Source organism: Narcine bancroftii, chromosome 10 (genome assembly GCF_036971445.1).
Source record: "Narcine bancroftii isolate sNarBan1 chromosome 10, sNarBan1.hap1, whole genome shotgun sequence".
Taxonomy (NCBI): Eukaryota; Metazoa; Chordata; class Chondrichthyes; order Torpediniformes; family Narcinidae; genus Narcine; species Narcine bancroftii.
In genome coordinates this window covers 24,247,554-24,260,933 of record NC_091478.1, presented here as the reverse complement: position 1 = coordinate 24,260,933, position 13,380 = coordinate 24,247,554, and the positions used below count along the sequence as shown (strand labels likewise).

General features: G+C 40.3%; 1 protein-coding gene across 3 annotated transcripts in view; it reads right to left on the bottom strand.

Moving 5' to 3' along the window:
- The window catches only part of hpse2 (heparanase 2), a 263,673-nt gene extending 258,082 nt beyond the window's left edge, over positions 1-5,591 (bottom strand). For all 3 annotated transcript variants that reach the window (XM_069900231.1, XM_069900232.1, XM_069900233.1), the window contains exons 1-3: positions 5,220-5,591; positions 3,615-3,772; positions 2,488-2,649 (exon numbers count right to left, since the gene is read on the bottom strand). In XM_069900231.1, coding sequence (XP_069756332.1) covers positions 2,488-2,649; positions 3,615-3,772; positions 5,220-5,497 — 598 coding nt within the window. In that variant the 5' untranslated portion in view covers positions 5,498-5,591. The remainder of the gene's footprint in view (positions 1-2,487; positions 2,650-3,614; positions 3,773-5,219) is intronic.
- Positions 5,592-13,380: the final 7,789 nt, after the last annotated feature.

Here is a 13,380-nt window from a genome sequence, read left to right as displayed (position 1 = left end):
GGTAGTCCAACCAAACCCTTCAGGACAGATGCCAGAATAGAAGGGTGGTGTTTCCCTCATTAACCAGATGATATTGGGTTCACCTGGACAACCCCAATCTCTCCCTACCAAGGATATTCACTTCATCCTCTCCTACCTTTCTGAAGCGTTTCTTACTTTCCCAGTCCTGAAATACAAAACCTTGCATCTCTCTCCACAATGTTGTTTAACACACTGAGTTTTTCCAGCATTTTCTGATTTTATCTTTGAAAATTTCAAGGTGTTCATTTATTCTGGCCTTAATCATAAATTCTAGTAATTTCTTGACATTGAATATTAGATTAAGTATTTTTTTAATCCCTGGTTTAGCTCTCTTCCCCATCTTAAACTGTGGCAAAGCATGAGCAATTTCCCAAGAGAGAACTTTGGAAGATTACAATTAATTCCTCTGCAATGTTCTCACCTACTTCCATTAAATCCAGGCATGCTAACCATCTGGCCTTTAGGAGTTCACACCCTTTGGTGCAATTATTTTCTCCATTATAGCCATTTTGATTCCATAAGGGGTGAGATTTCAACTCTGATTCAATGTCCATTTCTTTATACTGTTGAGTGTATTGCCCTCATCCCTTACTGCAAATACCCCAGCATAAAAGATTATTCCATACATTTGTCATTTCCTTGATTTAATTTCCAATCACGTGTACCACTTTCCTTCTAATAATCACTCTTTTATACCCAATAGAATTACAAAACTTGCTATCACTTGCAAGTTTCTTTACTCTCCTTTCTTGTAACTCTTCATGTTTTAGTATCTTTTGTTGTCTATCTCTCAATTTCCAGTCTTTACCTTTTTCATGTCTTTCAGCTTAATCTTGTCTCTTATTTCATTAGCCATTCGTGCCCAAATAGTTTTGGATATGTATATGCACACAATTCAATAAACAGGACCCCATCAGTTTCGTACTTTGAACCCCAAACTCTGAATTCACTATTTTTGCCCAGCAAAAATGTCCAAACATATAAAGTTAGTCTCAAAGCTTCATGAGAATTTTATAAACTAACCATTCCAAATTTTAAATCCCAAGACTGAGCTGCACTCCCACTCATTTCGCTGTCTATGACCACTTTCCCAAAACATACTGGTCATCTGGGTATCAGGCTCTGTGCCCACCCCTGAGCCTGCACACATACCATTCCATTATCACTTACTTCAGATTCAGATGTACCTAAACCAGCTTTGCCAACTATGAATTGTTAACTACTACCAGCACAGAGAACATCTGTGCATTAAAAAGATTTATTGTTTCATTAGTGATCAGATCCAAGATATTTGAAGTCGTAGATCAATTTCAGGGCAAAATATTCACCGACGCATAATAATATTTTACCACATCATTATTTGATACTTCAGGACTCCATTCAGTACAAATTAATAATAATTTAAATGCGTTTCAAACATTATGGAATGTAAAATTCCAGTACTGAGAGCATAGTGAACACAAATGCTTTGCAGATTTCACAATCATTTTGACAAACTGCAATTGAATGTATTAGCAGAAAACAGTTGTTGCATCATTTTAAAACAAAAATTTTTGTTGGTTTCTCCAGCTTAATTATCATAACTATATAATCATCGGACACTACACCACATTTAATTCATCCTGTACAATTAATATACCACATACATTTAGCTCATTAAACGGCATGATACTTGTACAAAATATGCTGCGTGCAACACATGAAATTGGTACGCCATGTGTAACTTGTACATCGAATGCAGTAAGTGGGCTGGTGGCAATTGGTAACACGTGCAACTTGAAAAACAAAACATGACACCACGAGCAAACAGGCTCACCAAATGTAATGGCTATACTACGTCCAAGATTCAACCAATTAGTTCACTACCCGCAACTGGTTAACGACGTGCGGGTAAGACCTCACGACGGAGCAGGTAGGTGACATGCTCCAGCGACTTGATGCAACTGGTTAGTTACCGCAGCCAGGCCAAACGACACCTCGCTCAATGGACACAACAGCAGGCAACCCACGCATTTTCCACCATTATTCAGCTAAACTTAAAGAAGTTTAAGGTGGTTTATTTGCATGCCACACGCTACTTTCCCCAAAAGTAGTACATAAATTCATAAATCGCGCCATTAAATTTTTATTTGCAACAATTCTCAAAAAAAACTAATAGATTTTCCAACTAAAAATCGTAATTCTGCTTCTCGTTCCTTTGAAAACTAAAATTCATGTCGAGGAGAAGGTTGTAAAGTGCATAAAGACATCTGGGTTCAGCGAGGACGTTTCGATACACAAAATGTAAAAGTTGGGTCTTAATGAGGCAAATCTCATCGAAGACCTCTCCTCCTCAACCCATCTCAACTCTGGCTCCGGCTCAAAGCCCTGTGCGCCGCGGTTCACCAGAGTGGTCGAAAGCACTCCGTTCGAGCGAAGCCTCAACATGGCCCCTCGCAGGTAACAAGCTCGGGCTGCTCTTCCTACCTGTTATTGTGATGTTGTTGTAGGTATTAGAAAAGTGCTCCTTAGTCAGGACGATCTGCATCTGCGATGCCTTCTCTCTCTGTAACTCCAGCATGATGTCTGGGTGCTGAGCGATTTTACAGCCCTTCTGTTTATCCAGAGCTATGTCACTCCGGACAATGTCTGAAATGACAAAACAAAGTCCTCTCAACATGAAAGCAATCGGATAAAATTACATTTCTGGTAATTTACAACCCCCCTTTTAAAAAGAGGAATATGATCGCGTTGAAATTTCTCCTGTTTATTCACTTGCAATCTAAAATGGTTTACATTGGAACGGGAATATTTTTGACTTCGGTGCCTATCAACCAAAGGCGGCGGTGACGGTGAACCCGTTCCCCTCTTAAAATCTGAAAACACGGAGTTTTAAATGCATCTATTGGCCGTTTGGCCCGTGTTAAGTTATAGAGAATCAATGTAGAATATAAGGTGGACTGTGAGCTATAAGGCGAATCTATATTGTACAACATTTGCTTGAAAAGACAATATGGAGATCAGGGATCCACACCACCCCAGCACACGCTCTGTTCTTGCTACAAGTCCTATCGGGAAAGAGGTACAAGTGCCACAAGACTCGCACCACCAGGTTCAGGTCTCCTCCAACATCAGACTCCTTAACAACAAACTCAATGAGGGACTCATTTAAGGACTGTTACTTTATTGTGTTTTTCCCCTCTCTGTATTGTACAGGCAGTTTGTTTACATTTATTTATTTGTTAACATGGGTACAGATTTTTGTACTACCAATAAGTGGTAATTCTGCCTCGCCCACCGGAAAAAAAGAATCTCAGAGTTGTATGTGATGTCATGTATGTACTATGACAATAAATATAAACTCGGAAAAAACTATATCTGAATTATGTTTCATTACAAATATTGGTGTAAAATACTTCCAGTGATATCATGCGCTTTAAAAGGAATAGATGCTAAACGTTCTTCCTTAAAGTTATAATTCATAATGTCTAATAATTAAATTTCAAACGTGGATTTATATATATCAACCAGTTTGTGCGACTTCACGAGGATGTAAAAATTACACCGAAAAGAGTGCTAATCGTTTAAGAAGCCTTTAAAAAATATTCAAATACCGTCTTCGTAGTTTTTGAGGTAGTAGTCTGGCCCAAGTTCTCCCCTGTGTTTCGCCAGATTTCGATGGTTCTGGAACTGCAGAAAATCTGTCCTTTTCCCACCGAACCAGAGGAAGGCGGGGGATAACCCTCGAGCCAAGGTTACCAGCTTTTTGGAACTGCGGAGAGTACACATCAATTTTCAGAGAGAAAAAAAACACATTTCACCAAACTCTTCTGCGAAATTTCATCTTTAATCGGGTCAGGTCGGCTGCGCCAACTGAACATTAATTGTGAGGGAGACGTCACGGCAGAGATTCCTGAAAGCAAACGATGTGATTTCTATTTCTCTATCAGCGTTCAAAAAAAATGTAAAGACCCGAAACTTTTTAGGGTGCCTCGGATAAATGTGGGTCTCAAAAGGAGACCGAAATTTAAACTTCAACCGTTAAACTTTGGTAAATCGAAAGTTCTTAGCTCTGGGAAAGTTTAGTAAAGATTTTTAAGGAAGCTCGTTTATTTTCGCTCCAATTCAAGATCTTCCGGTACAGTGCATATGAAACATTATTCTAAATATATTTTGGGAGTTGAGAACTCGTGTATAATTATATATTATCGACATAATACTCACATACAGTGACTTACATGCGATATACTGGTTACGTCCTGGATTGTGCGTTGCATGCAAAATTCAAAATATTAAGAACTTTAACATGACACATGAGCCCCTTAAATAATCGATTTTATAAATGTTTTCATACTGGATGTTTTAAAGTTATGAGGCTCTGAAATAATGAGCAAATAGCCCGGTTGACTGTGGGGTTAAACCAAATGCAATCTCCTGTCCACTGCAAGATGTTTAGGTGTGCACTGTTAAACGTTTTTTTAAAAAAAAAACGAAAACTCACAAGAGAATCGAGGGAAGGGAGTGGGAGAGAGATGACCAGAGCTGAGAGACTGTTAAATTATTATGTGAGGTTCTGTTAAATCCTCCTCTACTTTGTTTCATTTCGATAATCAGATGTCTCACTTTGAAATATCGTCTTCAATTTAATTGATATTATAATCCTGAATGCCCGTGAGTGAATTACACGTTTCTCTTAATTTTGCCGTTAATTTTCTTGAATATAATTCTGGCGGGTCTCAATCACCACTTTCCAAAAAATATTTGTCGATTTTAAAACACAAATCTGGTTTCACTTTATCGAATTTGGCGACTAGTAGGTTTTTTTTTCCGAAATTAACTTGCACATTTCCTTTTTTCTAAATCGTTGTATTTTAAAATCGTTCCGAAGTTTAAAAAAGACGAGATTTTTTTGTTTACAATAAATGATAATCCAAACTGGGAGGAAAACACACCTCTTGAACAAACCGGATCATCAGTCGGCGGGATTAGAAATGAAATATGCCACGTCGAATACACAGAAGAGAGATGATTGTTGCTTTTGTTTGAATTAAAACGTGATATTGGTCAATTTCGATCCCACGTTCGTTTGAAAATGAACTAAAAAACACACTTGGTCGAATTAAAACAGGCCCGTTAATTTCACGTGGGTGATAGTGAACCAAGGAGATAAAAATTCTAAGCATTAAAATTTTCTACCTCGCCGATAAATAAGACTCTACCTCAAAAAATCTATCCAACCATTGTGTAGTACCGCCGGGTCGAGTTGAACTGACAGAAAGTTTTCGCTGACGCTCCGCACTGAACCCCTGATGTCCACGTCCAACAGAATCAGAGTCTTCATTCCCCTCCGGGCTTGGCTGAGACCTGCCGTCGTCGATTTTAGTTCCCCGACCTGAACCGAAGCCGAGAGTCGAGCGAGCACGGGGAGAGACGCAAGGAAGTAAAGAGCTGGCAAAATCCCAGAGAGTTTGAACTGCAGAAATGAGCCACCGGGCATTGTCGTTCAAGAGAAGAGGCAGAGTCAAATCAGATTCCCCCAGATGGCAACTTTTAAGGCGGTGGGGAGAGTGAATTATTTTTTCAATTGCCCGTGTGTGTGTGTGGTTTGCAATGTTTTGATGGCGTGGTTAGAAGCTCCACGCCCCCACTTCTTCGACACTCCGCACGCCCCCCCCCCCCCCCCCCCTTTATAAAGCCTCGACCCAAACCGTGAAGGCAACGACACCGTCCCATTCTCATCGCCCAACTCAGCATGCTCTCTCTCTTCCGGCCACCACCCTTGCGCGCAAGTGGGACCAGTGCGCCTGAGATACAACGAGCAGCCGGGGAGGAGAGAATCTCGCGGAGGCAGGCACAGGGAAAGTGTGGCAAATTGCTGGCTCTCGGTTCCCCCCTCCAGTCCCAACGCCTATTCTTCTGCATCTGGACAGACCGACACCCGTATCGAATGTGTCAGCGGGCTACGCCGGGCATGTGTGTCCAGAAACTGGCGAATTAAGAATGGCACCTGGCCTTGTTTTTCATTCATCTTCCCATTCAACAGCCCCCGGCTCTTGAGTAACGTTTTACCCAGCCTCTGCGCTGCGCCCATTGAATAGTCTGAGATCTCTTGCACTTGAACTCTTGCGTCCGAGGCTTTTCTCGCCGTCAATCTGTTTCATTCCTCCATTTGATAAATAAAATGAAACCAACCCCCGTTCACTGAGCGCATCCCGTTATCCGTTAGACGCTGCCGTGTGTGCCACTTACTTCACTGTTGAACCACTCTTGGCGTTTGTGACTTTAAAAAAAAAATGTCATGACTTTTCTTTTACCTTTTTTGGAAAATATTTCCACATATGGACACGGGCAATATGCTCCTGCAGTTGAATACACTCTATTTTGTTTGGTTCACCGTCAGTTCTCTCCAACGACTTGTGTTCTGGGGTTCAGGGGCGGCGCATTTGCAATTTTCGTTTGCAACAAATGGGAAATCTGCAACCAAAAACAGAAAATGCAGTGAACATTCGGCAGGTCGGCCAGCATCTGGGCAGAGAGGAGGCGAATAAACGTTTCAGGTCGGAGACTTTTCATCTGAAGCAAATGTTGCCTGGTTTGTTGAGAGCCTCCAGCACTTACTTTGTTCGGTGTGTTCTGTCGCAGCGTTGCGCTCTCTGGTCGAATCAGTGGGTCTGGGACCTGAATGAGTCGCTTTGCACGAACGGTTGATGCAGCCGTATTGCGCTCGCCTGTGGACAGAAGTCCTCAGCGCAGGCGGATGTCTCTCTTGAAATGAGGCTCAAAAGTATACCAGAATTGGTTAAGGCTTCTTTTCTTGTAGTTACTTCTAAAGACGTTCAACGGGGTGCTTGGTGTGGTAAACCAACATAAAATGAGTTAAAATAAAATAATCTGCAGATGCTGGGGTCTAGTGCAGTGCTTCTCAACCTTTTTCCCCACTCACATATCACCTTTACTAACTATGGCATCGTGTGTGACTGGGAAAATATTGAGAACCACTGACTCTAGTGCAATATGTACACAAAAGTGCTGGAGAAACTCGACATCCATACAAACTAAAAGGTAATCAACGTTTTGGGCCCTAGCCCTTCCTTGAATAGAACTAAAATTAATTTCCATCATCTCCAGCCCTTATTTTGTGGCAGTCACTCGTCCCCATTTCGCTCAGAAAGAAAATTCATCTTATGGAGATAAAATATTACTTTTTTTTATATCATACTCTCTTGACATGGGTTAGTTCTGTACTTTAATCTTCTTACATTTGGGCCTCCGTAGTGTGGAGTGGTGTGGTTTGGGAATAACGTTAAATCCTTGGGGTATCATTCTTTGGGTTAGTTGGCCAGTTCTGCATGAAATTGCAGGTAACATTATTATTTGGGGTGTCACATGATATAAATTTAACCATGACTGAGCTGTTTTTGTTTTGTGAATGGGGTATATCTCTCTGGTACTCAGCTCCATATGCCCAGCCTGATTCAGTGAAATTTATATGGTTCTGTGAATAAATGCCAATTTTATACATAAAAATATTGCATGTTAATTATTATAGTGTGTTTTACAAATAAGATGTAAATTAAATTCTGAAGAGAAGAAGAAATGCACCAAGGATGATAGGTGATGGTTTGGAATAACCTCCCACCCCCACCCTCCATTATCTCTCCCTCTCTCTTCTATTTTCATTCTGTCTCCTTTCACAGAGTCAAAATCAATTCTCACCTCTCCTCTCATCATATCCAATTAACATCTTTTGGCTGTTAGGTCTGGATTCCTCCCCCTCCCATTTTCCCCCTCAATCCCAGTCTTTAATTCAGATATCTGCCTTCTTTTTGCTTTTACCTTGAAGAAGGGCTCAGGCCCACTGATAGACGTTGGAGATCGGCTGAGTTTCTCCAGTATTTCTGTGTGTTTTTTACTACAATCACAGCATCTGCATGTTTTTGTGTTTTACTTGGAATCAATGATAAACAGAATATGTAGCTGATATTCTAGTGTAATCATTCAGATATAATTTGGATAATGGTGGTCAGTCTTGAACCAGGAATAAAGATTAATAATGAATATCAAAAAAATGGTTAAGATAAATATATCTTATAAGTTGCAAATCTGCAGGACTATGGGAAAAACATTTAAAATATTGTCATGTTTCTTCCCCCCCCCCCCCATCAAAAGATGTGCAAGAAAGCAATTTTACTTAAAGATTTAGATCACTGTTAAAATGATGATGCAAAATTAATAAAAATGTCTTGGTGAAGCTTACTTCTATCTGGGATTAAATGGGGAAAGGGCTTTAATGGGCAGATGAACCTTGTTTTGCTCTAAATGTTGCCTTTGTTGTTATGTCTGGTGTTGCACACTTCAGTCCCTTGCGATTTAGGTCTACCTTGTGTTATTTGAGACTGTTCTGTGTTACGGAGGCCCATCTTGTATTATAAGGGCTTCCTCATATGTTGGTGCCTGTCATAGGTTACTTGGATATGGCTTGTATTATTGCGATATGTTCAATGAATTCTAGGGCAGTCTCATGTTATATGTGTCATTCATGTCACTGTTGTCTTTCCTGTGTTTCTGTGATCTGTCCTGAGATAGATCCATTCATCACAGAATGACAGATTATTGAGCTCCTTTTGAATCTGAGGCTCCCTGCACTACAGATACTTAGTCTATTACAGTATCATGGTATTGTTTTCTTTGTGACAGTTTTCAATCCATACTAATACATTTCCTTCAGTAACTCTAGCTCTTAATTTATACACCAGCCTCTTATGTGGCACTTTGTGCTTTTGCTCTAAGTTTTAAATCTGTATCCGAGATATTAGAGATTTTAGTGAATTGGGTTTGTTTCATAAATTAGATAAATTTCAAATGGCTTTTTTGAGATTAGCTTTAGCAGTGGCAAGGAAATATATAGCTATTTTGTGGAAAAGATCAAATGGATCTTAATTTTCAAAGATGGCATTTGGAATTAAGATCGTGTATTCCATTGGAGAAGATAACGTATAATTTAAGGGATAAATATTATGTATTTAAAAGGATTTGGAGCCCATATTTTGATTATTTTAATTTGAAAACATAAGGATAGGGTTTTGAGTGCCGCTGAGTCTCCTTATCATATATTAAGTGAATTGTGTTTGGTATTCTCTTTTTCTTTTTTTGGTGGGTAGGGGGTTTTGATGTAGGATAGAGGGAGGGTGTAGTTTTAGGTTTGGAGGGGGCTTGAGGGGTTTTTTTGGTAGATTTTTTAGTTTTTTTTCTGTGACCATGTTTAAAATTTGATATGTTATATTTTATTTTCTGTAATCATGGTTGTTTCTTTTCTTTCATAAATAAAATATTTTTTTAAAGTTTTAAATATGAGTCCCAAACCTTGAACTGTTCTCTAATTACTACAAAGAACCATAGAATAATATAGCACAGAAACAGGTCCTTCTTCCAATCTAATGTGTCAAACTATTATTCTGCCTAGTCCCACTGTCCCGCACCTGGACCATAGCCCTCCCATCTATGTACCTGTCCGATTTTATCTTAAATGTCAAAATTGAGCCTGCATTCACCACTTTTCCCCTTTCACCTTTAACCCATGTCCTCTAGTTCTTCCACAGTGGAAAAAGCCATTTAATCTATCTATACCCCTCATAATTTTGTATGCCTCTATCAAATCTCCCCTCATTCTTCTTCACTCCAGGGAATAAAGTCCTAACTTGGTTAAACTTTCCCTGTAAATGAGTTCCTCAATTGCCAGCAACATCCTTATCAATTCATTCTCATCTCGTATATCAAACCTCCCCTCAACCTTCTCTGGAAGGTCAACCTTGACTTCTTCACTATCCAGCTAATGTTATTGTCATAATGTCTCATGGCATATTGTGGTAACTTAATTTATGCTACTGTAGTTGGTGTATCTTGCGTATCTGTACGGCTGCAGCAAGTAAGAATTTTGATACATTGGCATATTGCATTTTTGTATGTCATAATAAGCTCACATATCATATTGTCAGTAGTGACCATTGATGTTGAGATGCATCCTGTAAGGTTGGGTTTATTTTGTGGTATTTTTCCATCTTGTATTACTGTGGCCTTATAAGGATCTGTCCTAGTGAACAGGAGTGAAAATTTAACTTCACAGCTACTTCTAACCTCTTACAGAATCACAGTGCACACTGAGGACATATTGCAGTAAGCCCTTACTTGAGATGAGAGTTCATTGTCATGTACATAAGTACAATGTACAGATGCACTGAAATTCTTATTTGCTGTAACCACACAGGTACACAAGATGAATCAAATGCAATTGCATAAATTCCCACAAACCACCAAAAAAAGAAGAAAAAAAAGAGATCATAAATGTCAAAGAACAGAGAAATAAATATTCACAGCTTACTTTGTGATCAGTGACCTCCCTATAGAATCCACTCAGCTTCTGATCTGCAGAGCTATGTCTCAAACTGAGCACTGGAAAGAAGCTATAAACTGCACATCTCCTGTTGCACACAACACGACAGAGGCAAAGTGTCTTCAGCAGCGCCACTTGCTGGATGTCCTGGAACTTGCATTTCACAGTGCTGCCAAAAAGTGGCTATGTATTGTGGGACTCCCCACAATCTTGAGGTGGGCATCAGAACACAGACAATCTACACCATATGCAGGATCCTAGATTCCAGAGATAAAAATGGGTCTTTGTTATTTTTTCCATCTATGATTGTGATCCACTACACATTAATAACTTGGTAATGGAGAGAGTGAAGAACATCAGTTTCCTCAGAGTCCACTTAACTAGTGACCTATCCTGGACACAAAATATCTCCTCACGTATCAGGAAGGTGCAACAATGACTGTACTTCCTGAGAAGACTGAAGCAGGGAAGACTAACAGCCACCATCCTGTCAACTTTCCATAGGAGCTCTATCGCGAGCATCCTGGCCAGCTGTGTGGTACAGTTTCTGCAGTGAAATGGATTGGAGGTCAATCCATAGGACCATGAGTGGCAGAGAAAATTACTGGAGTCTCCTTCCCCTCCCCACCCCCATCCATGTGGTCTACCAGGATCGTTACCTGAAGAGAGAACGCAAAACCATTGAGGACCCCTTCCATCCCACATACAGCATCTTTCAGCTGCTCCTGTTGGGAAAGAGGTACAGGAATATCAGAGCAAATTGAAAAACAACTTCTTTCAATGAGCAGTAAGAATGTTGAATGACTGAATGAACAATTCATATTAACCCTCCTAGACTCTACAATTTATTAAGCAATATTTATTTATTTTTATATATGATTGTATGTACTGCATATGTATCATTTGTCTGGTTGTGTGTTTGCATGTTTTTGCACCGAGGACTAGAGAATGCTGTTTCGTTAGTTTGTATGGTCAACCAGTTTACCTATCTCGGCTGCACCATTTCATCAGATGCAAGGATCGACAACGAGATAGACAACAGACTCGCCAAGGCAAAGACTACACAAAAGAGTCTGGAAAAACAACCAACTGAAAAACCTCACAAAGATAAGCATATACAGAGCCGTTGTCATACCCACACTCCTGTTCAGCTCCGAATCATGGGTTCTCTACCGGCATCACCTACGGCTCCTAGAACGCTTCCACCAGCGTTGTCTCCGCTCCATCCTCAACATTCATTGGAGCGACTTCATCCCTAACATCAAAGTACTCGAGATGGCAGAGGCCAACAGCATCGAGTCCACACTGCTGAAGATCCAGCTGCACTGGGTGGGTCACATCTCCAGAATGGAGGACCATTGCCTTCCCAAGATCGTGTTATATGGCGAGCTCTCCACTGGCCAACGTGACAGAGGTGCACCAAAGAAGAGGTATAAGGACTGCCTAAAGAAATCTCTTGGTGCCTGCCACATTGACCACCGCCAGTGGGCTGATATCGCCTCAAACCGTGCATCTTGGCGCCTCACAGTTCGGCGGGCAGCAACCTCCTTTGAAAAAGACCGCAGAGCCCACCTCACTGACAAAAGACAAAGGAGGAAAAACCCAACACCCAACCCCAACCAACCAATTTTCCCCTGCAACCGCTGCAACCGTGTCTGCCTGTCCTGCATCGGACTTGTCAGCCACAATCGAGCCTCCAGCTGACGTGGACTTTTACCCCCTCCATAAATCTTCATCCGCGAAGCCAAGCCAAAGGAAGACTAGTACAATTGGATGATCATCAACTTTAACACATTCTTCATTTGGTCTATATTTCATTGTTATTTACCACATAAGATTCCAATTCAATAGAGTTTGATATCTTTAGTGTTGGTAAATGAAACTAAATGATCACTCAACTTCCATCATTCATTTCTCGTGAGTTGTGACGACCTACTATTAAATAGATCTCTAACTGACAACAAAAATGATGTCCTTGGTCTGCTTTTAACTGTACTTTTTTCTATACCCTGCACTATTTGACAGTGTAAAAACAGCTGTTTGTAATTATTGCATGACTTGATTTGCCTGGAAAGCACTCAAAGCAAAGCTCTTTACTGTATTTAAATCCACGACAGTAAGCAATTCCAAATCCAATATCCCATTGACAAACAAAGGCCTGCAGATCAGAGGAGGAGCTGCTCATGCATCATGAAGAACGGCTGCAATAGCTCTCTCTGCCATGTTTCCTGAGTAAATGGTGTGAATCTGTGAGGTGAGAGGAGCAGTTGAAGTGGGGCAAGGGGAAATTGATGAAAGGACAGTGAGCGAAATCCCACGGGATTGAGTGCATCATAAATAGAGACAACAGGAATTTAATTTGAAAATGTAAATAGTATATACAGTAGTTTATTGCATCTGTGCAGTAACTTTGTATGGTATTGTTTAGTGGAGGTCTTTGCATAGTTCGTGTAGTTTTGCTGTGATGTAGTTTGAATAAACTTGTAAAATAGAAAAAAGGGGAAATTAATTTAAGTTTTCACTTCTATTCACCCATTAATTTGAATGTATGAATAACATTTATTGCCACTTACAATGCACAGATACAAATGAAGTCTTTGGGTGGCACGGTTAGCGAAGCAGTTAGTGTAACGCTACAGTGCCAGTGACCCAGGTTCGAATCTGGTGCTGTCTGTAAGGAGTTTCTACGTTCTACCCGTGTCTGTATGAGTTTCCTTCGGGAGCTCCGGTTTCCTCCCACTCACTGAAACATGCGGGGATTGTTGGTGATTTGAGGTATTCGGATGGTAGGGGCACATAGGCCGGAAGGGCCTGTTAATTAAAATTACTTGCTGCAGCTTTACAGGCACATAAAATACATGACACATAAGAAGAAAATAATAATAATGTAAAAGGAAAAAGAAAAAATTCATAGTTTGACATAGTGCAAAAAATATGTAGAAAGATTTTTTTCCCATGGTTTGAGAGTCTAGGACAAGAGGTCACACCTT